At 68.2% G+C, this 25,266-nt stretch overlaps 2 protein-coding genes across 2 annotated transcripts in view; one reads left to right on the top strand and one right to left on the bottom strand.

Moving 5' to 3' along the window:
* Nucleotides 1–23,773, bottom strand: part of LOC104575977 (dedicator of cytokinesis protein 2) — a 35,719-nt gene extending 11,946 nt beyond the window's left edge. The window contains exons 1-27 of the mRNA XM_088526491.1: nt 23,734–23,773; nt 22,530–22,706; nt 22,256–22,296; nt 22,080–22,135; nt 21,879–21,975; nt 21,664–21,812; nt 21,348–21,483; nt 20,989–21,143; nt 20,840–20,921; nt 20,222–20,357; nt 19,922–19,997; nt 19,609–19,688; nt 19,358–19,483; nt 18,844–18,968; nt 18,103–18,201; nt 17,880–17,952; nt 17,450–17,553; nt 16,294–16,480; nt 15,628–15,725; nt 15,322–15,411; nt 15,093–15,193; nt 14,894–15,028; nt 12,819–12,930; nt 10,313–10,383; nt 10,071–10,177; nt 9,686–9,813; nt 8,296–8,391 (exon numbers count right to left, since the gene is read on the bottom strand). Coding sequence (XP_088382617.1) covers nt 8,296–8,391; nt 9,686–9,813; nt 10,071–10,177; nt 10,313–10,383; nt 12,819–12,930; nt 14,894–15,028; nt 15,093–15,193; nt 15,322–15,411; nt 15,628–15,725; nt 16,294–16,480; nt 17,450–17,553; nt 17,880–17,952; nt 18,103–18,201; nt 18,844–18,968; nt 19,358–19,483; nt 19,609–19,688; nt 19,922–19,997; nt 20,222–20,357; nt 20,840–20,921; nt 20,989–21,143; nt 21,348–21,483; nt 21,664–21,812; nt 21,879–21,975; nt 22,080–22,135; nt 22,256–22,296; nt 22,530–22,706; nt 23,734–23,773 — 2,877 coding nt within the window. The remainder of the gene's footprint in view (nt 1–8,295; nt 8,392–9,685; nt 9,814–10,070; nt 10,178–10,312; nt 10,384–12,818; nt 12,931–14,893; nt 15,029–15,092; nt 15,194–15,321; nt 15,412–15,627; nt 15,726–16,293; nt 16,481–17,449; nt 17,554–17,879; nt 17,953–18,102; nt 18,202–18,843; nt 18,969–19,357; nt 19,484–19,608; nt 19,689–19,921; nt 19,998–20,221; nt 20,358–20,839; nt 20,922–20,988; nt 21,144–21,347; nt 21,484–21,663; nt 21,813–21,878; nt 21,976–22,079; nt 22,136–22,255; nt 22,297–22,529; nt 22,707–23,733) is intronic.
* Nucleotides 3,344–6,907, top strand: LOC148594406 (uncharacterized). The gene is made up of 3 exons (XM_088526479.1): nt 3,344–4,731; nt 5,521–5,595; nt 6,723–6,907. Exons 1-3 carry the CDS (start codon nt 3,344–3,346, stop codon nt 6,904–6,906), a joined length of 1,647 nt encoding a protein of 548 aa, XP_088382605.1. The 3' UTR covers nt 6,907.
* Nucleotides 23,774–25,266: the final 1,493 nt, after the last annotated feature.

The following is a 25,266-nucleotide window of genomic DNA, read 5'->3' on the forward strand; positions in this document are numbered from 1 at the left end:
GTGGTGCCAGTGAGCAGAGCTGGGTCATTTGCTGTTCTCCTGCACGGTTCTACCACAATGTGACTTCCTCTCTCATAAGTCTAATCTCCTGGCTTCCTATGTCTTGGGAAGAAGATTTATGTGTCTGCTCTGGTTTTCCCTCTTCCACAGATTTTTACAGGGGAAAGGGGTGGAGGACGGGTGAAGAAAGTGTCCAAGCTGGCCAGAGAGATGGTAGAGCCGCTCGTGGGCACAGGGGCTAGCGGGACCCTGTGTTGCCACATTTGGTGCTGCAGCTGGAGGGTCTGGGCCGAGGGGCTGCCTGTGGCACTGGACTTGGCACTGGTTGCAAGGAGGCCACTGAGGATGGCAGTGGGGCTGAATCATGAACCAGAGCCTCAGCCTTGGTCATGAATCCCCGTCACTGGGACAGACACCTAGTGCTTGCAGTGGGGAGGAGAAAGCCCTAGACCTAGGTGGGAATCAGCACCTGGAGTCTGGTGGTGTTGACGACTGGATGTTGGGGAAGAGGTCCCAGATGCTTCCTTGGCATCCAGGTTGCCTTCAGTTGGTAAGAACATCCGTTCCCAGCCGCAGCCTCCATCTACACCAGAGAGCTGGGGCTGTCGGAGTGCTCGTGTCATCTATTGCATTGCATTGGCGTCATCTGTTTTTTTTCCATAAATCATCCGATGTGACCTGCTGTCTCACCTTATTCATGCGCTTGTAACTCCCGCATGAACAAGAGGAGAAAAACATCCAGCCCTTAAAAAATTGCCAAGACAGGAGATCTGCCACCATGTAAATCCTTTCCGAGTTGCTCTCATACAGCCTCACGCTTTAGCCAGTCACTGCTCCTGGGAACGTGCCTGGCTCCAGGTTTGAGCCACTGCCGCTTGTTGGACCCTGCATCTGTGTTGGGCAGAGCTGTCCAGGGCACAGTGTGTCCAGAGAGCTGCTCCCCTGGCAGAAACCCCTCTGGTGCTGCGTGCTCCTTGCATGACTTTACACACGTCTTATCCATCCCGTGTCGCTCTCCTCCTGCACTTTACGCATGTCTTATCCATCCCCTGTCACTCTCCTCGTGTCACCTGCACGTTTGCTGGGTGCTGACTTTCCTGGGCGGTCAGTGGCCCAGGGACACTCTGCCCCTCCACAGAGCGAGCAGAACACGGCTAATTGGGGATGACTGCTGGATGATTATGTTTTGAGACATGCTGGTTAGCCGGTTTTTAATCCACTTAACGTGTGCCACATTGCTTTGGTATCGCTCTGCGTTCCTCGTCCAAATGTCAAATGCCTTACAGAAATCTCGGTCCGTTCCATCGCTGCTTTTACCTCCGTTGACCAAACTTGGAGCCTCATCAAAGCAGACAGCACATGGACCCGATGAGCCGTGTTTTCCAGAGCCCAGTGCAGCAGCCTGGCATGACTGGAGCGCGGTGCTGTCCCTCATGGGACATTAGTGAGGTCCGTGTCCACCTCACTGTTGTCACCGTGCAGGCCACCTGTCCTGTGGCTCTCGGTGCTCTCTGCTGCACCGAAGGTGCCAGGGGCACGTGGAAACCTGCTGCAGCAGGGGGGGCTCGGAGCCTTGCTCCAGCCTCGGGGCTTCTCCGCATCTCTTGGATCTCCTGGGACTTGTCTGCCCAGGGTGCCCAAGGACACGCTCCCAGGTGCCCAAGGACAGTCACCTCTGCAGCGCAGAGGGCTGGGACAAGTCTCCTCCTTCGGCCGTCCATGTCCCCTGTCCACCTCTGTGGTCCCCGCGCAGTCACGTCTCGGTTGTTGTTGCAGTTGTTGCTCTGCCCGCCCCGGCCAGCGCCACCCCTCTGCGCACAGAGCCCCCCGGAGCGGCGGGTCCGGGCGGACCGGCAGCAGGGCCGGGTTTGGGCTGCCCCATGGCGCAGCAGCCGGGCTCCCCTGCACCGTCCTGCGGTTCCTTGTCGGCGTGGGAGGACGCGGCGGGAGCGGCACTAAATCCCACTGTGCCGCGGATGCAGGAGGATGAGTGGGAGATTTCCAACTTTTGGTGTTTGGCTTCCCTGGGGCTGCTCTCAAGTGCCATTGGCGCATGTGTGATTTACAGCCTTTCCTGCATCCTTGTAGCTCCCGCGTCCGTGCTTGGGCAGCAGGGTATCCTGGTGGCCGCCACTTCCTGCCCAGCGGTGCCCTCCAGCCACTGCAATTAGTGCCCTGGGCAGGGATACCCCCGGCTGGAGTGACCATCCGGGCTGAGCTCCTGCAGCTCTGCTGTGCGGAGCCACCGCTGCCACCCTCTCCTGGCCCCGCAGTTCTGTCCCGGTCGGAGCAGCCACCTTGGCTCCATCCCTGGCCTCTCCCTGTCCGAGCTAATGCGGTGCCCGTCCGCCGCCGGCACCGCCTCCCAAGCAGCTCCCAGCGTCTGGGCTTGGCTCCAGCTCCGGGAAGGAATCAGCCGCGCGATGGGGTGTCTGGCGGGGAGCAGCATCGCGACGGCCGCCCTGCCTGCGTGCGTGCGGGGTGGCAGCACTCGTGCCACTGCTCGCTCGGGGGTTTGCTCCCTATCGGCGTGGGGAGACTCCCGTCACGGTGCCGCTTCGGCTGCTTTGCAGCAGCAGGAGTGGGGCAGGGGGTGCCTCTCGCCCAGACTGTCCTGCCTAGGATGGCTGCTCTATGCTCAGCCCAGCCCCATGCGCAGCAGGCGCCCTGTGCCCATCGCAGCCCTGCCCCACACACAGCGGGTGCCCCACACTCCCACCCAGCCCCACGTACAGCAGGCACTGCACATACAGGGGGGCCCGTGAGGGTCCAGCCCCATGGAGGAGCCCCCCGCCCCACACGTGGCCGGTGCCGCCCCGCGGGGCCTGCCAGGGCCCTTGGAACGCGCGGTGCCAGGGCCCAGCGAGACACAGCTATTTTTAACAGCTTCTTCTGCTTGGTTTGAGCTGTGAACTCGTCCCGTGTTTATGCTAAAGGGGTTTCTTCTCCCCTTCCCTTTGTGCCGCCGCGGATCAAAGCCTGTCTCTGCGCATCGCGCTCTGCCCGCGCGGGGCCGGGGGGAGGCTGCGGGGGAGCGGGACCCCGGCCCAGCGCGCTCTCTCTCCGCAGGTCCCGCAGCGGCGGAGCATGGCCCGGGGCCGGCGCCGGGGCGCGCGGCGCTGAGCGCGCCGGGGCCATGGGCGCGGGCGGCCGGGCCGGCCCGGGGGGCGGCTCCGCGGCCCCGCTCCCGCCCGCCGCCCGCCGCCCGCCCGGCCGCAGCGCAGCGGCGCGGGGCGCGGGCGGCCGCGAGCCCGGGCGCCCGCGGGGCCGGCGCTAGCGCGGGGATGCGCCGGGACGCGGGCCGCCTCCGCCCCGCTCCGCTGCGCGCCGCCTCCGCCGAGCCATGGCCAGCCGGGAGCGCGACCCCGGCCCCGGCCCCGGCCCCGGCCCGGCCGCCCCGGAGAGAGCCGTGCCCGTGCGCTCGGTGCTGCTCAACCGCGACTCGCCCGACGTCGAAAGCCGCCGCCAGCGCCGGCGGCACCGCACGCAGCAGGTTCGCTTCAAGGACCTGGTGGAGGGCAGCACGGAGCGGGCACAGAGCCCTCCGCAGCCGTCCGCGCCCGCCGACGATCCCGTCACCCCACGTGCCTCGCCGCCCCCCAGGCTCGGCCCCGAGCCGGCGGCCCCCTGTGCCTCGGCCGCACCGCGCAGCCGGACCTGGGCACAGCCCTGCGCCCCGCTCCAGAGCCAGAGCCTGTCCCAAACGCTGCTCCAGCCCCAGCTCCAGACCCTGTCCCAGCTGCAACCCCTGTCCCAGCCGCTGCTCCAGCCTCGGTCCCAGCCACAGGACCAGCCCTGGCCTCAGTCCCAGCTCCAGCCCCCAACCCTCCCTCAACCCCTGCTGCAGCCCCAGCCACTGCTGCAGCCCGACAAGACTCGCTCCAGCGCCGCCATCCAGACCCCCCCCAGCCTCCAGAAGCCCTTCGTGCCCCCCCGTGCCCACAGCGAGGGCGGCCAGGAGGCGGCAGCGGCCGAGGGTGGCCTGTGCGTGGGGGTCCCTCGGACTCCCGGGGCTCCGTGTGTCCCGCTGCCAGGCGCTGCCGGGTGTTCCGCCACCGGCTGCGCCCCTGCCACGCGCTGCGGCTGCTCTGGGGCCGAGCGCTGCCCGCGGGCCCCCGGCTGCGCCCGGCCGCGCGGCGGCCCCCCGCGCCCGGCCTCGGTGCCCTGCGGCCGCCCGCCCGCTGCGCCGCAACCCCTGGCACGCAGCGACTCGGAGCGCAGCCTGCGCCCGCACAACCCGCAGCCCCCACGTGCCGCCCCCGCCGCGGGCGCCCACGGGCCCTGCCGGACAGCTCAGGGCTCCCCACACCGAGACCCCCCGCGCTGCACCTTGCCCTGGGGGGGACCCTGCTGCACCCCGCCGCCCCCCCGGCAGGACTCCCTCCCGCCGGCCCATGGCTCTGCTGCAGAGCCCCAGACAGCGGCGGAGCCGGCAGCACCGGGGCCCCGGCCCGCGCAGCCCGGCCTCACCGCGCGGCAGGCGGAGACGCTGCGGCACGTGCAGGACCTCCTGCAACTGGTGGCCGCGGCCAACGGGCAGGCGGCGCCGCCGGCGGGGGACAAGAGCGCCCGGACACCTCAGGGACAGGGGCCCGCGGGGCCCGGCGAGCGGGGGGACCTGCGCACGCAGCTGCAGTCCCTGGAAGGGGTGCTGGAGACCAGCCAACAGACCATCCGGGTGCTGCTGGACGTCATCCAGGACCTGGAGAAGAAGGAGGCCCAGCGGGACGGGTGAGCAGCGGCCGCGGGGGCACCTCGTGTCCCTGACGCCTGCGGCTCGGCACAGCCCGGCGCTGCGGCAAGGCGGGGGGTTCCCTGTGCAGGCAGCAGGCAGGGGGCACAGGGCCCATCCTGGACCATTCCCAGGACAGGGGCCCTGCCTGTGCTGGCTCCAGAGCCCTGGCCTGTCCATCCACTGCCCATCCCAGGCTCAGTCGGGAGCCGCTGCTGGCCCCTGGCAGCGCCTGGCCCCGACCCGCGTGCCCGGCCGCGGGGCTGCCCCTCCGCGCAGAGCCACCGACTCCTGCAGGACCATGGACGGTGGCTCTGCGCGGCCCGGGCAGGTAGCTCCTGTGGCCGGAGTCACTCTGCTCCGCACGGGAGCTGAACCAGCTCCGCTGCGTGCCTGGCTCCATGCGCTGCCGCAGTCCAGTGAGCAAACAAGCGGCCTGGAGACGCAGGGAAGGGCAGAGGGAATCCCACGGGAACCGCGCCAGTGCCATTGCGCCGGGAGTGCCTGCCCCTGTTTGCTGGGGGGTCGGGCACTGCACTTGCTTCGGGCACCATGTAAGATACAACCGGTACATTAGAAGACCTGGTTTCCCCATGCTGAGAAATGCCCTGATCAAGGTCGAGTGACGGGGAAGGAGGTGTCAGGAGGAAGCAGTGAGCGGTAGGGGGGTGCTGGGCTGTTTCCTTGGGGCGCCCAGGACTCTCTCGGCCATCCCCATCCCCTCCACGGCGGCAATGCGCGGTGCCAGCTCGCGGTCCCCGTGCTCAGGGCACTGTCCCCGCTCACAGGCGCCTCTCGTACCGCACGGGGCAGGACATCGCCAACTGCGGGACCTGCCGGGACTGCGCCTGCATCATCTACAGGTAGGAGCCATCGGGGCCCCACGGCACGGGGCTGCGTGCGCGCCAGCGACTCTCCCATTGCAGCAAAGCGGCCGCGCGGGTTGTGCTGCTGTGGGTCATGCAGCGCGCCGCAGCTTGTGCATGTAGAGGGGCTGCTGCTCTGCACCTGGGCTCTGCGCTCTGCACTGCTCTTGGCCCTGGCGCACACACAGGCACCCACCGCATCAGCATGGGCAGCTCCACGCCCCGCTCCCATGTCCTGGACAGGGCTGTGTGCGTCCCCGTCCCCGCTGCACGTCCCCCCCCGCAGGCCCACGTGCTCCGCGCGTCGCCCCCGCGTCCCCCATCACCGCGTACCCGCAGCGGGGCTGGCAGCGCTCCCGAGGCTCGCGGGGCTGTCACGGCTAATCGGGGCTGACGGCTCCGCGCGCAGCCGGCGCTGGGGGCTGTGTCGTGGCGGGGGGCGGCGGGTGCTGCCGGGTCCTGACGGCGCTCGCTGCCCCCACATGATGGGGGGGTCCCAACAGCTGGGCATGTGGGGACCCCAGCCAAGGAGCACCTGCCCCAGGGGCATGAGGTGCCATTTGCTGGTGTCCTTGCGGCTGCCACCAACACGAAGCCTTCATGTTTGCAAGCTCCATGCAGGGAAGGGCACAGAGCAGGACGGGGCCAAGATATAGGGAAGGATATGGGCAAGGGGTCTCAAAGAGGCACTGCAGCTCCGAGCGGGGCCAGCGGGTCCAGGGCCCGGGTGGTGGCCGGAGGATGGCCTGGTGGGGCATGCGCTGCCATTGCTCTTGCTATTGCTACGGACCCTGCATCTCCCAGCGCGGTGGCTCTGCCGGCTGCTCGCTGCAGGTGCCTGGGGAGGAGACACGTCCCGGCGGGCTGGCGGGGGCGCGGAGCCCGTGCGCGGGGTGTCGGCGCCACGTGCGTGTCGGGCGTGCAGGGCGCCGCGCTGATCCGATGGGACAGGGCTGGTGCGAGCAGAGCGAGCGCGGGCGATGCCATGTGAGGCGGCACGCGGCCGCCAGCCCCGAGACGCGGGTGCCGCGGGGACAGCGGCGGCCCGGGGCGCACGCAGAGGCCTCGCGCGCTCGCTGCGCGCGGCGCTGCTGCGGCTGACGCGGCGCCCCGCTCGCGCGCAGCGTGGAGCACGATTTCCGGCAGCAGGAGGGCCGCTTCCAGCGCGTGCTGAGCAGCATGGAGCGCGACGGCAGCCAGGGCTCCCCGCCGGGCGCCGCCGGCCCCCAGGAGCCCTCGCCCGGCTCCCGGCTCCCCACCAAGCTGGACGCCAAGAAGTCCCGGCGCAAGTGCTTCTGGTTCCTGTGAGCCGGGGGCCTCCGCGCCGACGGCGACGCTTCCTCCCGCCTCCTCTCCCTCTCTCCCGTGTTAGGGTTTGGGTAGCACCAGCTTTTATATTTTTAACTGTTCCCTTTAACGTACAAGAGCCCCCGTGTAAATAAGAGGCGAGGGGAGCAACCGCTGTATTTAGGGAAAAAAATAATAAATTCCAGGGTGACGCTATTTTTGGTACACGCTCTCCGGCTCTGCGCTTCTGTTCCGCAGGAGGACGGGAACCCCGGCGCACTCCAAGCGGCTCCGGGCCCGGGCTGCGCAGGGCTCCGCGCGGCCGCTCCGGGCTCCTCACCGGGGAGCTCGTTGTCCCAGTGGGGACAACCGGTGGGGACACGGCAGCGCGATGGGGCGCGTTCCCTGGGGGCTGGCGGCCCAGCCGGGTTCTCGGCGGCACCACAGGGGACAGCGTGGCCTGGGCTGGCCCTGGCGTTGCATAACCTCTGCATGCGAGAGACGGCCCTCCCTGCAGGCCCTGGGATGTGGCGGGGAGCCTGTCCCCAAAGCACTGCAGCGCCGGGGCTGGGAGCGCATGGGGACACGGCGGGGACACCCTCCCCTGCTGGCCAGGACGAGTATGATGTGCCGGCGTGTGGCTGAGCACCGTGCAGCTCACTGCATGCCCGCAGCCGAGCACTGTGCAGCTCGTTGCATGCCTGAGCACATTGCAGCTTGCTGCATGCCCACGGCTGAGCACTGTGCAGGTCGCTGCATGCCCGCAGCTGAGCATCATGCAGCTTGTTGCATGCCCAAGTACCTTGCAGCTCGCTGCATGCCTGTGGCTGAGCACTGTGCAGCCTGCTGCATGCCCGAACACCGCACAGCTCACTGCATGCCCACGGCTGAGCACTGTGCAGCTCACTGCATCTCACTGCGTGCCCTGAGGACGAGGTTCACAGCGGCCGCACCGCGGGGCTGCCGCCTGCTCCCTGCTCTGTGCGTGGGCCGGGCCGCGTCACCCTGCCCGGGCCGAGCACCAAACTGCTCCCGTGCTGCCCTTGCCAGCACGGAGCTGCACGGGGGGAGCCGCAGCGATGCCAAGAGCCCCTCGCTGCAGCGCGGGGCTGCACCAGGGCGGCGGCGCTGCCCGTTGAGCGCGAGGTCAGTGCCGGTGCCAGCTCTGTGCACCCCAGCGCCAACCGGGGCGCCCCAAGGCCGGGCAACGTCGCAACGCTCTGTCGGGTCCAGGCTCCCAAACCCTCCATCTCCCCCCAGAACCTGCTCCCAGGCAGCTTTCCCCCATCCCAAAGACGCTTCCCGTGCATGCCCACCCCTCGCACCCGGCACGCAGAGCCGCATCCCGCCACGGAGGCTGCCGCGGACCCGGTCCCCTCCGCCCACGCCCCCGCGTGCGGCCGTGCTCACCCGCAGGCTGCTCTCCCGCTCCAGGACGATCACCCTGCGGTTGACGGTGGGCAGCAGCCGGTCCAGCAGCAGCTGGATGTGCTTCCTCGCCGTGCCCTGCAAGGTGCCACGAGTCACGGTGCTGCAAGACCCCCCGCAGCGGTGCTGCCTGCGCGGTGCGGGGAGGCGGCCGTGGTGGGTGGCACCGCGATGGGCAGCATGGCAGCAGCCTGCTCCTTCCAAGGTCACCGCTGCCTGTGTCGGTGCGGACAGGCCTCCCTGCCCCTCGCTTTGCCCATAGCCCAAGCGCCAACCCCAGAGCCACGAGGGACCAGTGCGGCCACCGAGTCGGGGCAACCTCCAGCCCCAGAGCCCTGGGGTTCCTGCAGCAGCTCCATCGGGACCACCACGCTGGACCCTCAGCAGCGCGGGGACACACACGGCCAGCGGACGGGAGGCTGTGAACTGGCTCAGCATCATGATTTACACGGGACAGGGAACCAGGATCTCTGTGAGCGCCAAGAGCGAGCACCGCGCTCCGACGTCCCCATCCGACCAGCACCACTGCGGGACCTGGGGCCAGCGGGTCCCACTGGGGTCCCCCAGCAGCTCCCGTGGCCGCCCGGCTGGCCCTCTGCCCCGGCTTCTGCTCCCAGCTCCCAGGCAGCCGCACGGGCATCTTCTCTCTGGCGGCTTCAGACTTTGCTCTCTCTGAAAACATCTTCTTCCCCCCAGTGAAAAGTTGCAGTGAGGGGGTTTTCCGTAGAAACCCGCAGATCGCTATTGAGGCAGGCTGGCTGCCAGCAGGCCCGTGGCCGCTCTTTGCTCGGCTGCCTGCAGACAGTCCCCTCTGACGGGCGGCCTCGCTCCTCCGTGACGGGACACGTCAACGTGGGGCACTGTGCCATGGCCACCGAGCCCCGGGGCTGGCGAGGGGCCCTGCAGCACTCGCACTGCTGCACGGGGGGCAGAAATCATCACGGTCAGAAAAGACCTTCAAAATCACCGGGTCCAGGAGCAGCGGCTCGGCCTCAGAGCAGGCTGCCTGCTGCAGAAGGGGACATGGAGCTCGGCGGTGCTGACATGCTTGTCCCGACTGCCCGAGCAGGCACCATGGAGGGGCCCTTGGCAGTGCCCGGGATTCACGCACGCAGGAGCCGTGCAGGCGAGGAGAGCGGTTTGCTGTAAGCCAGGCATGGATGGGGGAAGTTTTAATCCCCCTCTTTGGGCAGGGGCGATAGAAACAAGTGAGTGTCAGCCTCGTGGGAGCAGAGGGCACCAGCAGCCCGTTCAGTGCCTGGTGAAGCACGACTGGTCCAAACATATCCTGGCTGTGCCTGGACTCTAACTTGGCGTGTCCCTCCCTTGCCGTGCCCCCAGGCTTCCCCTCGCAAGGAGAAGCCGCCTTTACCTTGTGGGCCTTGTAGAGCACCTCGAGGATGTTGCTGAGCAGCGCGATGCAGGCGTCCTCCTCCTCGCCCCTCTCGACGAGCTCCTGCAGGATGGGCACGGCCGTGCGCAGCAGCAGCTCCCGGCACTCTGCAGCGGCCGAGGGCAGGGGCTCGCGCCTCGTCCTGCCCTCTGCAGAGCCCTGTGCCTCTCCAGGGGTGCCCACGGCACCTCCGCGCACCCTGTGCCCCACAGCAGACAGGAGGTCCCCCCATCTTTCCCCGGTGACCGCCCTCCCTGCAGCTGGAGAAGCCCCGGGGGCCACGGCGGCACCGTGGGGGCTCGGCAGCACCGGCCCCGGCCCCGCTCCCTGTGGCAGCCGTGCGGCTGTCCCCGCGCCCGCTCACCGCCGTGCTGGAACACCTTGCTGTTGACGATGTCCGTCAGCGACTGCAGCTTCTGCCTGAGCAGCCGCTGCGGGGGCAGGTTCCCGATGAAGTCCCGCAGCAGCGCCCTGCAAGCGGAGCGGGGTGAGGGCGGCGGGCGCCGCGTCGCGGGGTGAGGGCCGCGGGCGCCGCGTCATGGGGCACCGCACCGGGCACTCGGCCCGCACGGGGCCGGGGCTGCGCGGAGCGGGGACGGCGCTCACCCCAGCGCGGAGGGGTCGAAGATCCCCACGACGTCTTCGAGGATGGAAGGCAGGTACTTCAGGGCTGCTCCCTGCAACGGAGGTGGCGCTGAGCCCGCGGCCGGGGGACCCCGCGGCCAGCAGCCGTGAGGGTCGGGGACACCCGGCCTGCGTCTCGGAGCAGCGGCCGCTCTCCAGTGCAGACGTGGCTGCGCATGCGGGTGCTTTGCTGCCGTGTCCCTGGCTGCTCCGCATTCCTGTGCCGGGAACACTTGGCACCCTGGAAGCAGAGGCTGAGGCGCCGGAGCACAGGCCCCCCGAGGCACCCAACATCCTGACGGCTCAGCGGGGCTCAGGCCACGGCCCTGCTCACGTTCGACCTCCGCATACGCAGGTGCAACCATCTCCCCCTTGAGCCCTGCGCTGAGCCCGTCCTTCCCCCCGAGCCAGCACGGCGGGGTTAGGCAGCAGAGGCTGTTCCAGATGTGCATCCCCTGCTAAGCGCATCCCCTACCACCTTCCCAAAGCGCTTACGGACCCCGACGCTGCGCACAGAGCCCCCCGCCCTGCTCTGCTCACGGGTGCTTTTTCCAGGACTGAGATATGCATTAGGGCGATGAAGCAGGTGTTATTTCTCTAAACTCCTGGGGCGCTGGTGGAACTCGGAGCGAGGCCCCTGCTCGGGCGGCGCTGCCGCCCGTGCGTTACTGCAGTTCCCTCCTCGCGCTCTGCCTCAGCGGCAGACGCGGAGCAGCTGCGTTTGCCGGCTTTGTTAGACTCCAGGCTAAGGAGCGCCGCAGCGATTAACATTAACTATTCAGCAATTAACATTAACTGCTCAGCAATTAACTGCTCTGCCATCCTACAATCCTTTTCTGATCCCATCCTGCCCGGCAGACCCAGGATCGATGCTGGTTGTTTGCTCTGCAGTCAGCACGGCCCCGAGCTGCCCCTTAAGCATGAGATTTGCTGGGATTTTCCAGGTTCTGCAGGAATTTCTCCAGTGTCGTGAGACTTCCTGAGCATCTGGCACAGGGAGAGTTTCTTCCAGAAGCTGGTTCTGGGTTCTGTTTTAACTGCTGAGGAAAATTGCCTAGCCTTGCAGATTTCCAAATCTATCCCTCTTACCATAGGGGATTAACTCCCTCCTACCGCTTTTTCACAGCAAAAGTCTTGGCCGCGAGGTGAAAACCCTCCGATTTCTGCCGCCGCCTGGAGCAGAAGAGTTTGCTGGGGCGGCCGCGTCTCCATGTCGCTGCTGCCGCTGCGCCCCGCGGGCGGCTGCCAACCCGGGGGTCGGACCCGGGGGGAACCCCGAACCCTGGGGCCACCCAGGGGCCCGACCCGCTCCCTGCTGCTCAGCACGGAGGGACAAGGGTGCACCGTAAACCCCAGCAGGGACCTGGCACAAGGACCGAGGCTGGAGAGCCCCCGGGAGCCCTCGCTCCGCTCTCCCCCCTGTCCCTCCTCCACAACGAAGAGGCAGATGGGGCAGGAGATCCATGGAGCAGCCTGCCCACAACGTGGAGACCCTGCGCTGCAGCACAGGGCACGTTCTGCTTTCTTCCGATTCCCTTCCTCATGATTCCCAACTTTCAGTGAGCGTCTCCCGATGGGCGCTAAGCACCAGGGTGACATTGTCATGGCACTTCCGTCACGGTCCCGGGGCTCAGGCGTGGGGTTAGTCAGCTCAGAGCCCATCATCGCGCATTTAACGTTAAGATGCTTTTCATTTCTAAAACCGCTTTCTCTTTTTCACTTCTGTGCTGAATAATTTCGTCTGGGCGCTTTGTCACCAGCGAAACCTTTTCTCAGCGACCTTGCGAGAAACCTCCTCAGTGTCCATGCGGACAGGTCACAGAGCGCCAGGGCCGGCCGGGAGCAGCAAGGAGGGCGAGGAGCCGCACGGGGAGCGAGCGAAGGTGGCGCCGGCGGCTCCCGGCCGCGCTCGCAGCAAAGCAGGGACGAGCAGGACTGGGTGGCGCCAACCGGGGCAGCCAGCGGCCCCTTCTGCGCCCGCCGCCACGCCGAGCGGCTCCACAGAGACATGGGTGCAGCCTCGGGAAGGAGGGCGTCCGGCTGCTGCAAAATGACGCGCGTGGATGTGCAAGGCGCTAACTCACATGGATGTGCAAGGCAGTAACTCGCACAGCAGCACACAGCAACTCGCACAAACACGGCCCCCAGGGCTCCCTGAAGCTTCACATGCACCTCAAGAGGCCCTGGTCCACGCTCGAGGGGTGCATTTTCCTTGCAGAAAATGACATGCGTTTGCGATAGGGTGCAAGTCTCTCCTGCTCTCAACCAAAGAGCAACCAAAACAGGCAGTTCTTATGGGAAACACCCCAATGGGGCGCTCAGATCTCGCTGCAGAATTTGTCCTTGGCCAGCAGGAAGAGCATTCCACTCTAAACAAACTGGCAGGAGCAGAAGGAGCAAATCTCTGAACACGGCCTCTCGCGTCCAGCGGGCTGCTCGGGGCAGAGCCTGCAGCCCGCTCGTCGCCCGCGCTCGCCGCGCGCCCTACCTGGGAGAGCAGCGTGGGGCCCTCCTGCGGGCACCGCATCAGCTCGTTGAGGCACAGGAAGAAGCGCTGCAGCGACTGCTGGAACTCAGCCGTCTCCTTGCCCTCGTAGAGCCTGCGAGGGGCCAGGACGCAGCGTCACGAGGGGCCTCCGCAGCGCCGCGCTCGCTGCAGCCCCGTGGGCGCACACACAACGGGCACAGCAGCCTTTTTTATGTCACTTTATACCACTGAGGTCATGCCAAAGCAGGCCAGGGTCTCCCCGCCTCGGCCGGCATCCCACCAAGCGCTGCAGGCTGGACAGGGAATTGCGATATCGGGCACAGGACACAGCAACACATTGGGGAAAGCTCAGCCGCAAGCCTGGCAACACTGCCAGAAACGCTCAGAACGGGTAAACACAGGCAGGACGCCAGGAATAGGACCCGGCATCAAAACTCACTGTGGAAAATAGGTCGCATTGGAGCTGATTTATTCAGCACACTCACAGAGTGTGTGAAAAGGGGAAGCTGGCTGGTGGGAGATTTGCAGGTAGTGAGCGGAGGAAATTAGGAATAAGAAGGTAATCCGTCCTTGGCTGGGGAGGCAGGCGGATCTCCCCGCCTAATCTGATCTGCGCTCGGAGCGCCAGCCCCGTTGTGACAAGCAAGATGTGTTTTGTTTTCCAATTGTGCATGTTGCAGTAGAACAAACAAGATTTGGTTTTTTTTTTTTGCTCACTGGCTATTTTTACTGAATCTTGGTTTTGCAAAGATTTTGCTCCTTTGTTTTATAAAACAGCAATCAGCTTGTTCTGCTTTCAAACCCTTCCTCCCCCGGGAAATGAACCTGTGGGAACACGAACCACAGCCCTGGCACAAGGTGGCCTCTTTATCCAATAGATAAAAAGTCACTACAACATGCAAGGCTCCCCCGAAAGCCCCATCGCGCCTCCTCGTTCCCGGGATGCGGCTCTTGGCATTGTCCCCGTCTCCTTCAGCACAGGAGCTGGATTTCCCAGCGCTCTGCACAGACCAGCCATAAGGGCAGGAGCTCCGGGATCGAGCTGCGTGCAGGGGATCCCACGTGTGCTAAAACAAGGAGAGCAGCAGGACGGTGGCACGCAGCCCTCACCCCCACAGCAGCGACTCCGGCAACAACCGCTGCTCACTGCAGATTTGGTAGATTTGTCACCCCGTCCCTTTGCAATAGCGGGCATTTTTGAGCTCACCTCCATCTTAAACTCTTGCCTACAGAATTCTGCAATATCACGTTACGGACAGCGTACATAAATACCATGCATCTTAAAATCATTGAAAAACGCATCAGCGACAGCGACCCTGGGCCTTTGTGCAGTGCCTTGGAGCCGGGCAGGGCGCTGCAGCCGGCACTGGCGCAGGGGCGGCTGCAGGGAGGCCGGGCAGCGGCGCGTCCTGCGCCCCCGCTGCAGCGCCCGCAGCGCCCGTAGTGCCCACAGTGTCCGCAGCGCCCGCAGCGCCCGGCGGGGAGCAGCGAGGCCGGGCGGGAAGAGCTGCTCCCGGCGCGTCCGCAGCACGCGCAAACACGCAGCGAGCTGCACTAGCTTGTTCTAATTACAACCCGATTGCTTTGAATTGTGGAGCGTGTGCGGGATTTAGCGCCCTTTTAAGCGTTTAGAAGATCTGAAGAGCTCGTGTTATTCTGCTGTTAAGATCATGGAGAAAAAGAAAAGATGAATAAAAATGCTAAATGTCTTGAGGGAGGTCTTTATTTTAACGCAGACCTATTCATGGGGCTCTTTGCAAACGCTCCGTATAACTGGCTTTCTTTGGTGAGAGCTCTTTGAGATGCCCCATTTGCTCTGTGCCCTCCCGTGCGAGACCGGGGAGAACCGTGGGCACCACGGGGCACCGCGGAGCATCTCAGCGCTTTGGCACTGGACAGAGCTCAGCATTGCAGCCTGCACGTGCACAGGCACCGTCACCCACACGAGCACCAGCACAACTGGGACAAGCACCAGCACCACGGCACAGACAAGCACCAGCGCCGCGGTCTGCACGGGCACCAGCGCCAACGCGGTCGAGCGCGGGGCCGGGGAGGGAGGCGGCAGCCAGACTTACTGCGCGAAGAGGCGGCGGGAGCGGACGATGAACTTGAAGACATACTCGAGCGCCTTGAAGGTGCGGGTGAGCGGCTCGCCGGGCTCGCCGCGGCTGGCGCGCGCCACGTGCTGCGTGAGCACCGCGACGAGCTTCCTGCGGGAAGCGCGCGCGTGAGCCCCGCGCCGGCGCCGCCGCCCGGCCCCCGGCCCGCACGCACTTGTAGGCGAGCGTGGCGCTGAAGTGCTGCCGGATGTAGGCCTCGAGCACCGCGCTGAAGTGCTGGAACTTGCGGTCGGCCACCAGCCCCACGATGAACACCTGTGGGGACACGGACGGGGCAGCAGCGGCGCCCGCGCCCGGGCTGCGCAAGCCCCGGGGCCAGCAAAGCTGGGCTGGAACCGCCCTGTCCTGCCTGCTGGGTTGGAGCCAGGAGGGCACGTACTCACCAGGGCGTCAAAGATGAGCGCGTCGTAGACGTCCGTGTCCGCGTTCTCCATCATGATGGAGAAGAGGGCGTCCAGGGTGTCCTGCAGGAACTGGGTGGGCAGGGAGGGCAGTGAGGCCCCGGCGCCAGTGCCGTTTCCTCCAGGACCCGACGGGTGCCCGGGGGAGCCGGGAGCTGCCCCGCGTGCGGCCGACGTGGTGACGCTGCCGGTGCAAGAGCCCCGGCGCGAGCCCCAGCGCCCACCGGCACAGCGACGTCCCGCCAGGCCCCGGCCGGGGCTGGGGAAGGGTCCGGGGCGCGAGGGCACCTTGATGACTTCCCCCCCGTCCACGTTCATCAGCTTCTGCAGGTTCCCGGCCAGCAGGGTGGGCTTCGAGCGCCACTTGAGCAGCCCCAGCAGGTTCACTGCGGGGAGCGAGGGGTGAGCGCCGCGCGCCCGGCACTGCCGCCGCAGCGCGAGCACACCCGGGCACGCGTGAGACTGCATGGAGATGTCACCCTGCAGGGCCTCAAACCCCAGCGCTGCCGGCATTGAGCATCACTGGCCAACGTGCCACTGCATCTGCATGGCACAGCAAGGCATGGCAAGGCACCACCTGCCTTGGCAAAGTGAGGCACAGCGGGACACAGCACCAGCCAGCACGGCACAGCATGGCACGGCACAGCGCAGCGTGATGAGGCCTGGCACAGCCAGAAGCAGGCCCTGGCCACAGCCCCATGGGATGCAGCCCAGGGGAACCTGCTCGTGCCACCCCATGGGTGACCGCCCGCCTGCCTCGCGTCTCGGGCGCTGCTGGGGCCGGGATTGGGCACGAGCCGCAGCTCCCAGGACACGCAGTGCGGTTGTTCGCGCGGGCACCGTTTGCCCCCCGTAGTCCCTGGCTCGCCAGGCGCTGCTGCCAGGTTAGTGCACAGGTAGCCAGTCGGTGTGAGCAAGTGGCCCAGGGAGCGCCCGGCCCCGTGCCGGACTCACCGTTCTGCGTGAGCTTGGTGGAGCAGATGAGGGTGGCGATCTGGAAGCTGTCCCGGGCGGACACGCTGATGCCCGCGGCGGTGCCGGCGCGGAAGGAGGCGCCGGGGGCCGCGCGGGGCTCGGCCGCGCTCCTCATGGAGGGCAGTGCCAGGTAGGCGCTGGCGTCCTCCAGCCGGCGGCTGTCGCCCTGCGAGCGGCGCCCGGCCCGCTGAGCGGCAGCGCGGGGCGCTCGGCCGCGCGCCCGCAGCGCTGCTGCCTCCCGCCGATGCCGAGATGCGCTCGGGGTCACTGCAATGTCGGGCTGATGTGGGATAACCCGTGCGGGGCCCTGCAGCGGGGCCGGGCGGGACACAGTCCCCGTGCCTGGTCGGGCACCACCGTGCGCTCGCAGGCGAGAGCGGAAGCACTGCCAGATCAGCCGGGGAGATGAGGCAAAACAGGGAAACGGCAACTTCGGCAAAGGCCGAGGACACCGACAAGCCTGGCGGGTTCAGCAAGGGCAGCGGCAAACGGGAAGGACTAGGAAGGGCATCAGGGGCAGCGCGGGGGGCTCTGCAGGGCATGGTGCTCGTGCTGCCCTGTGCCACAACGGGCTGCGGACACGGACACGGGCACAGGCAGGACCTCCCCGGGAGCACGTGGAAACGCCTGCTGTCAGCAGGACACGGCGCCAGGGAAGCACTTTGGCAACTTGGATGTTTTGCCCCACAAGAAGGCAGAAGAGGGACAGGATAACATTTCAAAAGCCTAAAAGCCTGCCAGGGTTAAAAGCACTGAGCTTTCTCCCTGTCCGTGCTGGAACGGGACCAGACATCAGAAAAATGGTGAACAAGGAACAACAGGGCAGCAGAGGGATGAACCATCTAGAGACACTGGAGAATGCTGGAAAATTAGCAAAGTGCTTAAGATGAGGACTGGCACCGGTGAGGAAGACCCTGCCATAGGTCAAGAGCCAAGCGAGGGCCAAGTGAGCCAAACCCTGGTGAAACCAGGTCAAATGTGGCAAATACCCTCATGGGATGCCACCCCCGGGTCGGATGCAGCCGATTACCTGTTCCTGCACAACTTGCCACAGGCAGAGGAGCAGGGGGAAGGTTGGGGCCGTGGGGCCGCGGGGCCACGGGCAGCGCCGGTGCCGGTGCCCGGCTCCCTGTACCTTGTAGAGCAGCAGGTCGTGCTCCCCGTCGCGCAGCGTGGTGCCGTCCGGCCGCATCAGCTTCACGAAGGCCATGGAGAAAATCTTCTCGCTCTTGTCCTTGGCTGGAAGGGAGGCAGGCGCAGCTGCGGAGCAGCGGGGCGCAGCGGGCGCTCGTGCTGCCCGCCGCCACGGAGCAGCCGCTGTGCCGGCTGCCGGAGCGGAGCCGGGAGGCGAGAGCTGCCAGCCGTGCACCGCGCTGCCCGCACGCCCGGCCATGGGAGCACGTGGATAAGGACCCGCCGGGGCTGCCGCAAAGCCCCAGACCCCAGCACAGAGGAGCCGCCGCGGGAGCCGCGCGCGGAGCAGGAGCGGGGGCGCCCGGCGGGTTTGCGCTGCCCTGGGCGGAGGGGACGCGGGCAGGACAGGGCCCGCGGAGGGGGACACTTACAGTCGCTGGAGGAGCGGTGCCTGAAGGTGAAGCGCAGGTGGGTCCTGTGCACATCCTCGATGGGGACAGCAACCTGCGAGAGAGGCGCCCGTGTGGGCACCGAGGGATGGGGGATGCGGGGACGGAGCCTGGCAAAGGCTGCGGCGAACCAGGAACCTGCTCATGCACTGCCCCACGTGCCGACCCCCGGGACACCCAGCCCTGGGCAGGAGCTGGCACGGACCTTCACCGTCTCCATCCAGCGCTGGTGTCGCTGCTGGTAGTAGACCACGGAGCGGTACTCGCTCACGGGCTTGTCCCCCGCCCCGTGGTAGATCACGTTCTGCAAGGAGACGCTCGCGCTCAGCTTGGGGTCGGGTGCTACGTACCTGTGCTGCAGTGGGTGCTTGTGCTGCAGCAGGGGAGACGCGCGTGTGCGGATGGGGAAAGAGCTGGGGCTGCGCCTGGGATGGCCCAGCGGAGCCTCCGCGACCAACAGGCCGCTCTGCAGAGCGGACACGGGGCGGGCTGGGAAGGAGGGTAACCCCACGGCAGAGAGGGGCCCGCGGCTGCCGCGTGACCAGGCACGATCCCTGGCTCCGGGCTGCTCTGTGCAAATCCTCCCGAGCTCCACCACCCACAGCAGCACCACAAGGAGCCCGGCAGCCCAGAGCACCCCTGCAACACCAGGATTTCTTGCCCACCGCTTCCAGACACTTTTCCAAGCCTTATTTAAAGAGCAAGGCTATCCCAGGGGGCAGCTGCAGGAGCTCCCGCTTTCAGGAAGGACCCTATTCCAGCCGGTTTGTGCCCAGAAAACGGCCTAGACTGCCCAGCTGTAATGGGGATGGGGACATCAGGGACGGGGCGCGAGGACGGGGCACGCTGCCAGGTGGGCAGGCTGCTCCTGCATCCTCATGGCCGCTCCACGGCCGCCCCATCCCTGCCGGCACCCAGCCGCTGCCCTCCCCGGCCGGACGCTCACCGGCACCACGCTGCCGGCCTCGTCGCAGACGCACACCGTCACCTCCACGTTCTTCTGCGTCTTCTTGTTGCCCTTGTCAAACTCTCCCTGCACCAGTGTCAGGTAGATGTCGTTGCGGACGTCCCCTGCGAGGAGGCGCGCGGTGAGGCTGGCACCGCACTCGGAGCTGGGAGCCCCGCGGAGGCTGTGCCGGGCGAGAGCACGAGCTGCTCCCGGCACACAGAGCGCAGCAGCCCCATGGGACCTGCTCCAGGCTGGAAACACCAGCGGGAGCTCCGGACTGCGGGAGCTGCTCCCCAGTGCCGCCGCATCCCAGCATCGCTACTGCGTCCCGTCCCAGCGCTGCTGCTGCATCCCAGGGCCACCGTGTCCCAGCATCGCTGCTGCGTCCCGGCCCTGCTGGCACTGGACCCTGCTCCTGAGCGCGGCCGTGTTCCCATCCCCGCATGCACGTCCAGGCCCATGCCCGCTCGCAGGGCACACCGTGTCTGAGCGCCGCTGCCGCCCCGCTTGCCTGGCATGATGACCTCGGGGTAGCCCAGCTTGCGGGCCACCACGGTGCTGCGGTCCACAAGGTGCGGGTGGTCCTTGCGCACCTGGCTCAGGTCGCCCCAGAGCATCTTCAGGGACACCCAGAACCCTGGCGGGGACGACAGGGATGGGGTCAGTGCTGGGACGGGGCACAGCCCTCCAGCAGCAACAGCCCCCAGCATTGCAGCAGCCAGGGCAATGCAGGCGCCCGCGCAGGGTCCAAGCAGGGACTACCTTGGCCCTTGTGGTTGATGTCCTTCCCCTCCGCCGCCTTCCGTATCATGCTGTGCAGGAAGTCACTGTCGGTGGCCACCCTGCCGGCACCGGAGCACACGGGGGTCAGTGGCACTGCCAGGGGGCAGGAAGGTCCCCGGCGCCGCTGCTCCCATGGGGATGCAGCCAAGGGGGCAGACGGATGGATGGAACATCACCGGGCCCCAACAGCAGCCCCACTCATTTTGGAGCCAAATTTGATGGTTAAAGGGCTGGTTTTGGCTGCTCCATTCTCCGCTGCAGCCCCCGCCCCGTGCTGGCTGCCTGTACTCACTGGTGCACGGGGATGAAGTGCTGCTTGTCCTCGTCACTCTCGCTCTTCCCCTTGGTGATGTCCGTGATGTCCATCACTGCGGTGGCATGCGGCACTGTGGGTGGCTGCAGGGGTGCCGTGGCCAGAGCACCACGGAGCCTCCGGCGCCCACGGGAACACCACGACCGAGCCCCTGCTCTCCCCAGAACGGCTGGCCGCGGAGCCAGGGCTGACGAGAGGGCTGCCCTGGCCCCTCTCCGTGTCCCCTGGCCCCTCTCCATGTCCCCAGCCCCTCTCTGTGCCCCTCTCCTGGCCGCTCACCTGAGATGCCGAAGGGTCGCCGCAGGCCGGTGCTGAGCTTCCTGCTGAGGCTCTCCCGCAGGTCCATGCGGCCCACGCGGATGATCTGGCACACCAGGAAGAGCTTCTCCCGCTTCAGGTCCTTGCTGCCCAGGTCCTGGGTGGTGGGATGGTCGGCGCGTCGAGGGAGGCACCGACGCGGGCGCCCACGAGCAGCCCTCGGCTCTGCCCCGGGGACGGGGGACCCCGGCGTCCTCGTGCCCGGGGCGCTGCAGGGCCGGGGCCGCGTGCGGGGCAGCCCGGGCTCCGCGGGGCCGGGGCCGCTGCCGCTCGGCGCCGTCTTTCCCCGTTCCGCCACGCGGTGACGCTGCTCCGGCGGCCGGAGGGCTGGAGCCCGCGCGCGCCGGGAGGCGGCAGGGACGGGGCTGAGCCGGGAGCAGGGCACGGAGCAGGGAGCATAGAAAGGGCATGGAGTAGGGCACGGAGTAGGGCATGGAGCAGGGCATGGAGAAGGGCATGGAGTAGGGCATGGAGCAGGGCACAGAACAGGGGAACGGAGCGGGGGACATGGAGCGGGGTCAGGGCCCTGCTAGTTCTGCGAGATCTCCCGGGCCGGGGACGGGCAGTGCAGGCGCTCACCGTGAACACGGCCTTGAGGTTGTTGAGCAGCTCGATGTCCTGAGGCACCCCCGTGCTGGCCCAGCGGATCACGTAGTTCTCGCTGCGGGCACGCAGCACCGTTGGCAGAGGCGGCGGCGCGGGCGGCACCCGGCACGCGGCACCCTCACCTGATCATGCGCTGCTCCGCGGGGTCGTAGAGCGCCATGAGCAGCTGCGCCTCCTCGCCGATGTTGCAGACGAAGTTGCGCACGCAGAGGTAGAGGCTGTGCGAGGGCGACGACGCCAGGCGGGCGCCGCAGCCCAGCTCGCTCTGCTGCGGGTGCTGTGGGCGCAGCCACAGTCAGCACGGGGTCCTGTGCAGCCCCGGAGCCCCCAGCACAGCCCCAGAGGCAAGGATGCAGCACTGCCGTGCGGGATGCAGCACTGCCGTGCGGGATGCAGCACTGCCGTGCGGGATGCAGTGCTGCCACGCAGGATGCAGCACTCTCCAGCCCGGCAAGGCAGCAGGCCGGGCGCTGGCACTCACCGTCTCCTCCTGGATGCGCTGAGCGATGGTCTGCGCTGCCTTCTGGTGAGCCTGGAAGAGGCTGATGACACTGGTGCGGTCGGGGTCCAGGATGTTCTCGTTCTCGTCCCGCACCACCAGGTCCAGCGCGAGGATCCTGCGGGACACGTAGGGTGTGGAAGGGTCCGGCGCACCCCCATCCCCGCTCTGGGTCAGCCCCGGGTGTCACGAGGGTCCCAGGTCTCAGCCAGGTGCACTGAGTTGACCCACGTGCCAAACCGCGGCAGTCCGGAGCTGCAGACTTGCCCAGGCCCCCAGGCGCAGCCCCCTCTCTCACTTGTTGCCGTAGTCGATCTTGCTGGTCACCTCCCTCTTGAGCTGCAGCAGCTCGTCCGTGGGCAGCGTCCCCGAGAGCAGCTGCGAGCGCCGCTCCATGAGCTCGTGCATCATGTTCTTCACCTGCCGGTACCGCTGCGCCTGCCCCGTCTGCGGCGGCCGGGCGGTCAGGGGTGCCGGGCGCTCCGGTCCCGCCGCCCCAGCCCGGCCCCTCACCACGTAGAGCTGCTTCCAGAGCGTGGCCCACTCGCGCAGCGTGGTGGTGATCTCCTGCACCATGGGCATCTCGGCGGGCACCAGGCTCTCCTCCGCGCTGCGGGGATGCCGGACAGGGCTCTGAGCTCTGCCTCTGAAGCGCTCAGCTCCACGGCGCCCTGTGGGCGGGCACGGGGAGGCCGTGCCCACGCCGGGACCTACCCTCTGCGCTGCACCACGGCGCCCTTCAGGTGGATCAGCGAGGCCGGGAAGATGCCCTGCACGGAGCCCAGGCATCCCCACCGTGGCCGGGACGTCCCTCCGGCCGGGTCCCTCCCGCAGCCAGGCAGAGCCTGGGGGGAGGCCCCTGCGCCCCCAGCCCAGCAGCCCCCACCTACCCGGGCCTCCCGGTTCCTCAGCGAGTAGCCGCGGTACCAGCCTGCAGGACAGGGGGAACGTGAGCCGGGGAGCAGCCCCGCAGAGCGGGGGGGCAGGGGGTGCCATGCTGGGCTCCCCACCCTGCGGGGGAGCACATGTCCCGATGTGGGGTGAACCGGGTGCCCCCCAGCCCCAGTGCCAGGGTGCACTCGAGCCCCCTGTCCCCATGGGGGCAGGATGCCGTGGGGACCCCCGTCAGGGCTGCGCAGAGTGGGGCCGGGGCCCTTCGCTCACCCTCGGCCGCCTGCAGGATGTGCACGGTCTCGCCAATCTGCAGCGGCAGGTGATGCTCGTTGGTGCGCGGGAAGTTCCAGAGCGCTGCGGAGGGAGCAGGGGGACGTGGGACGGGGCCCTGCGCTGCAGCCCCGTGGGGCCTGGCCCTGCTGTGCAGCCCCCGAGGCCCCGCTCTCCCTGCACACGCAGAGCCCCTATGTCCATGTGTGAGCCAGCCCGGCTCCAGCCCCAGCTCCCAGCCCAACATCGCGGCGGTGCCACCAGAGCTGGTCACAGCGCTGGGGTGGCTGAGCGCCCCCCCAGCGGGTCCCCTCCCCAGGCTGCCCCCACAGTGCACGGGAGCCCCCGCACGGCCGCCTGCTCCAGCGCTGCAGCTGCTCCGGCCACTGCTCCTGGCCCTGGGGCTGGGGACGGCTCCGTTCGCCCAGCCTGGCTGGCCCAGAGCTGCATCCAGTGCCCGGTACATCCTGCCGGGCGGCTCCAGCACATGGGCTCCGGCCCATCGGCTCGGGCAGGCTCCGTGGCTCTGCTCGCAGCCCGGTACCCACAGGGCCCAGCCCCACTCTGTCTGCCGCCCGCAGCTGCGGGAAGCAGCCGGCAGAAAGGGGAAGAGGCGCCAGGTTGTGCAGCGCAAGGAGAAGTGCAAGGAGAAGTGCAAGAGTGCAGGAGCTGGGGGCAGCGCGGGGCCACTGGCCAGCGCCGGCGTGGGGCAGGGGCAGCGCGCAGGGAAGGGCTGGGGCTGCACGTGGGGCCAGGTGCTGCAGGAGGGACGGGACTGCTGCAGGACGGGGATGCAGGACAGGGATGCAGGACAGGGATGCAGGACAGGCTTGTGGGGGGACAGGGCTGCTGGGGCTCTGCCCTGTTCCACACAGAGGCCGTGGGCAACGACTCCACCAGGCCCTGGGCAAACACAGGGCCACCGAGAGCTGCCCGGGCTGCTGGGGACAAGTGACAAACGAGCACAGGAGCCTCGTGGGCAGCGCCTCGCAGGCGCGAGCGTGGGCCGAGCCCCCAGCTGCAGGAGCTGCACTGGGCCGGCAGATGCCCAGCCCGGCACCATCACCTCGGCGCCCGGCCCTGCCTGCGCGGCCCCCGCTCCAGTCCTGCGGCCCCCGCTGCCGTCTGCGCCGCATCCCCGGGGCCCACGTCACCGCTGTCCCGCTCTGCCGGGCAGCGCCCCGCAGCCCCGGTGCCCACTCACCGACGCCGAACTTCTCCTTGGTGGGCAGCCACGGGGCCATGGTGGGGGCCGGCAGCGCAGGACCCGCTGCGCTGTGGATGCTGCCGGTTCCTCCTGCCGCGCTCCGGTCACGTGCGCCGCGTGTGTGCAAACCGCTGCTTCCTCGCACCGCCGGGCTCTGCAAGGCGCAGCCGTGGGCACAGCGGTGCTGCCGGCCCCCAGCCCCCCAGCACCGTCGGGGCCCCCCCGCGTCCCTACAGCACCATCGGGGCAGGTCTTGCCCACGGTGTTCGCACCCAGGGCGATGCTGCAGCGGGTGCCGTGGGATGAGCACCACAGCCCTGGGAGCCAGCGGGATGTGGGGCTGGAGCCAGGGCACAGAGCAGGGCAGCCCCAAACGGCCCATGGCACTGCGCCATGGTGCGGCCAGGGCAGCAAGCAGCACTGCACCCGCATGCGAGGGACGAGGACGGGGCCCACATGGCCAGGGCTGCTCCATCCTGCCCCTCGTGCACGGGCATCGCCAGGGCGGGCACCCACACCGCGCCAGGGCAATGGGCCGAGCAGGGGCTGCGAGGCTGGTGCAGGGGCTGTGCAGGAGCCGTGGGGCTGTGCAGGGGCTGCGAGGCTGGTGCAAGGGCTGTGCAGGAGCCGTGGGGCTGGTGCAAGGGCTGTGCAGGAGCTGCAGGACTTTGCTCTCCCAGCAGCTGTCACCACGGCGAGAGCAACAACGGCTCAGCCCCAAACCGCTTCCTTCCTCCTCCGGCCACCTCAAGCTGTGGCCGCTCTGAGCGCCCGGCTCCACGGGCCTGGCCGCAGTGCGCAGCGGATCCGACTGCGGCAGCAGAACCCGGGGCCAGGAGCCTTGCGCAGGGCCCTGCTGCCCCGACCCCCCATCCCTCGGGTCAAGCCCTCGGTCCTGGCGGCTGCTCTTGCACCGTCCCCTCTGCCGCCAGCCCCGGGCAGCAGCGCTGCTCCCCCCGGGCCGGCCGGGCCCCGGGCAGCCCTCGGGGCAGCTCTCCTGCCTGGCTGCCCCCAGCCCGGGCAGGCTCCGGTGCCCGAGGCAGCGCGGGGCCAGCGGTGCCCGCGGCAGCCAGGGCTGGTCAAGGGGACGCGGGGGACGGGGAGGCAGCCTGGGCCACGCGGCTCTGCGGGGGCAGCGGCTCCCGCCGTGTCCTGCAGCCACGGCCGCAGCGGGGAGCCCGGTGGGGCTGGGGCAGCCGGGAGGCGCCGGGCGGAGCCGCTCCGGGCAGCGGCAGCCGCGGCCGCTCCGACCCCCGCCCGCCCGGCGGCAGCTCGGCCGGGGCTGCGGGAAGCGGCGGCCGCGGTCCCGCTTCCTCCGAGCCGCGGGCGCGGAGCGGCTCCTCCAGCCCGCGGAGCCGCCTGGGGCCGCCCCGCTCCCGCCAGCGGCTGCTCGGAGCCACGGGGCGGTGCCGGGGCAGGGCACGGGGCTGCTCCGCATCACGGGGCTGCCATCGCCGCGGGACACCCGCTGGGGCCAGCACAGCCGGGCCCGGAGCGCGGGGTCCCGGAGCGCGGGGTCCCGGGGCGCGG

The sequence above is a fragment of the Tinamus guttatus genome, unplaced genomic scaffold, assembly GCF_059628265.1.
Source record: "Tinamus guttatus ecotype Peru unplaced genomic scaffold, ASM5962826v1 Tinamus_guttatus_pri_ptg000247l, whole genome shotgun sequence".
Classification (NCBI taxonomy): domain Eukaryota; kingdom Metazoa; phylum Chordata; class Aves; order Tinamiformes; family Tinamidae; genus Tinamus; species Tinamus guttatus.

Bases quoted from the DNA above. Each gene is read 5' to 3' on its own strand.
- LOC148594406 (XM_088526479.1), top strand. From the start codon at position 3,344: ATGGCCAGCCGGGAGCGCGACCCCGGCCCCGGCCCCGGCCCCGGCCCG. The intron at 4,732-5,520 runs GTGAGCAGCGGC...CCCCGCTCACAG, and splicing joins AAGGAGGCCCAGCGGGACGG to GCGCCTCTCGTACCGCACGG. The intron at 5,596-6,722 runs GTAGGAGCCATC...GCTCGCGCGCAG, and splicing joins TGCGCCTGCATCATCTACAG to CGTGGAGCACGATTTCCGGC.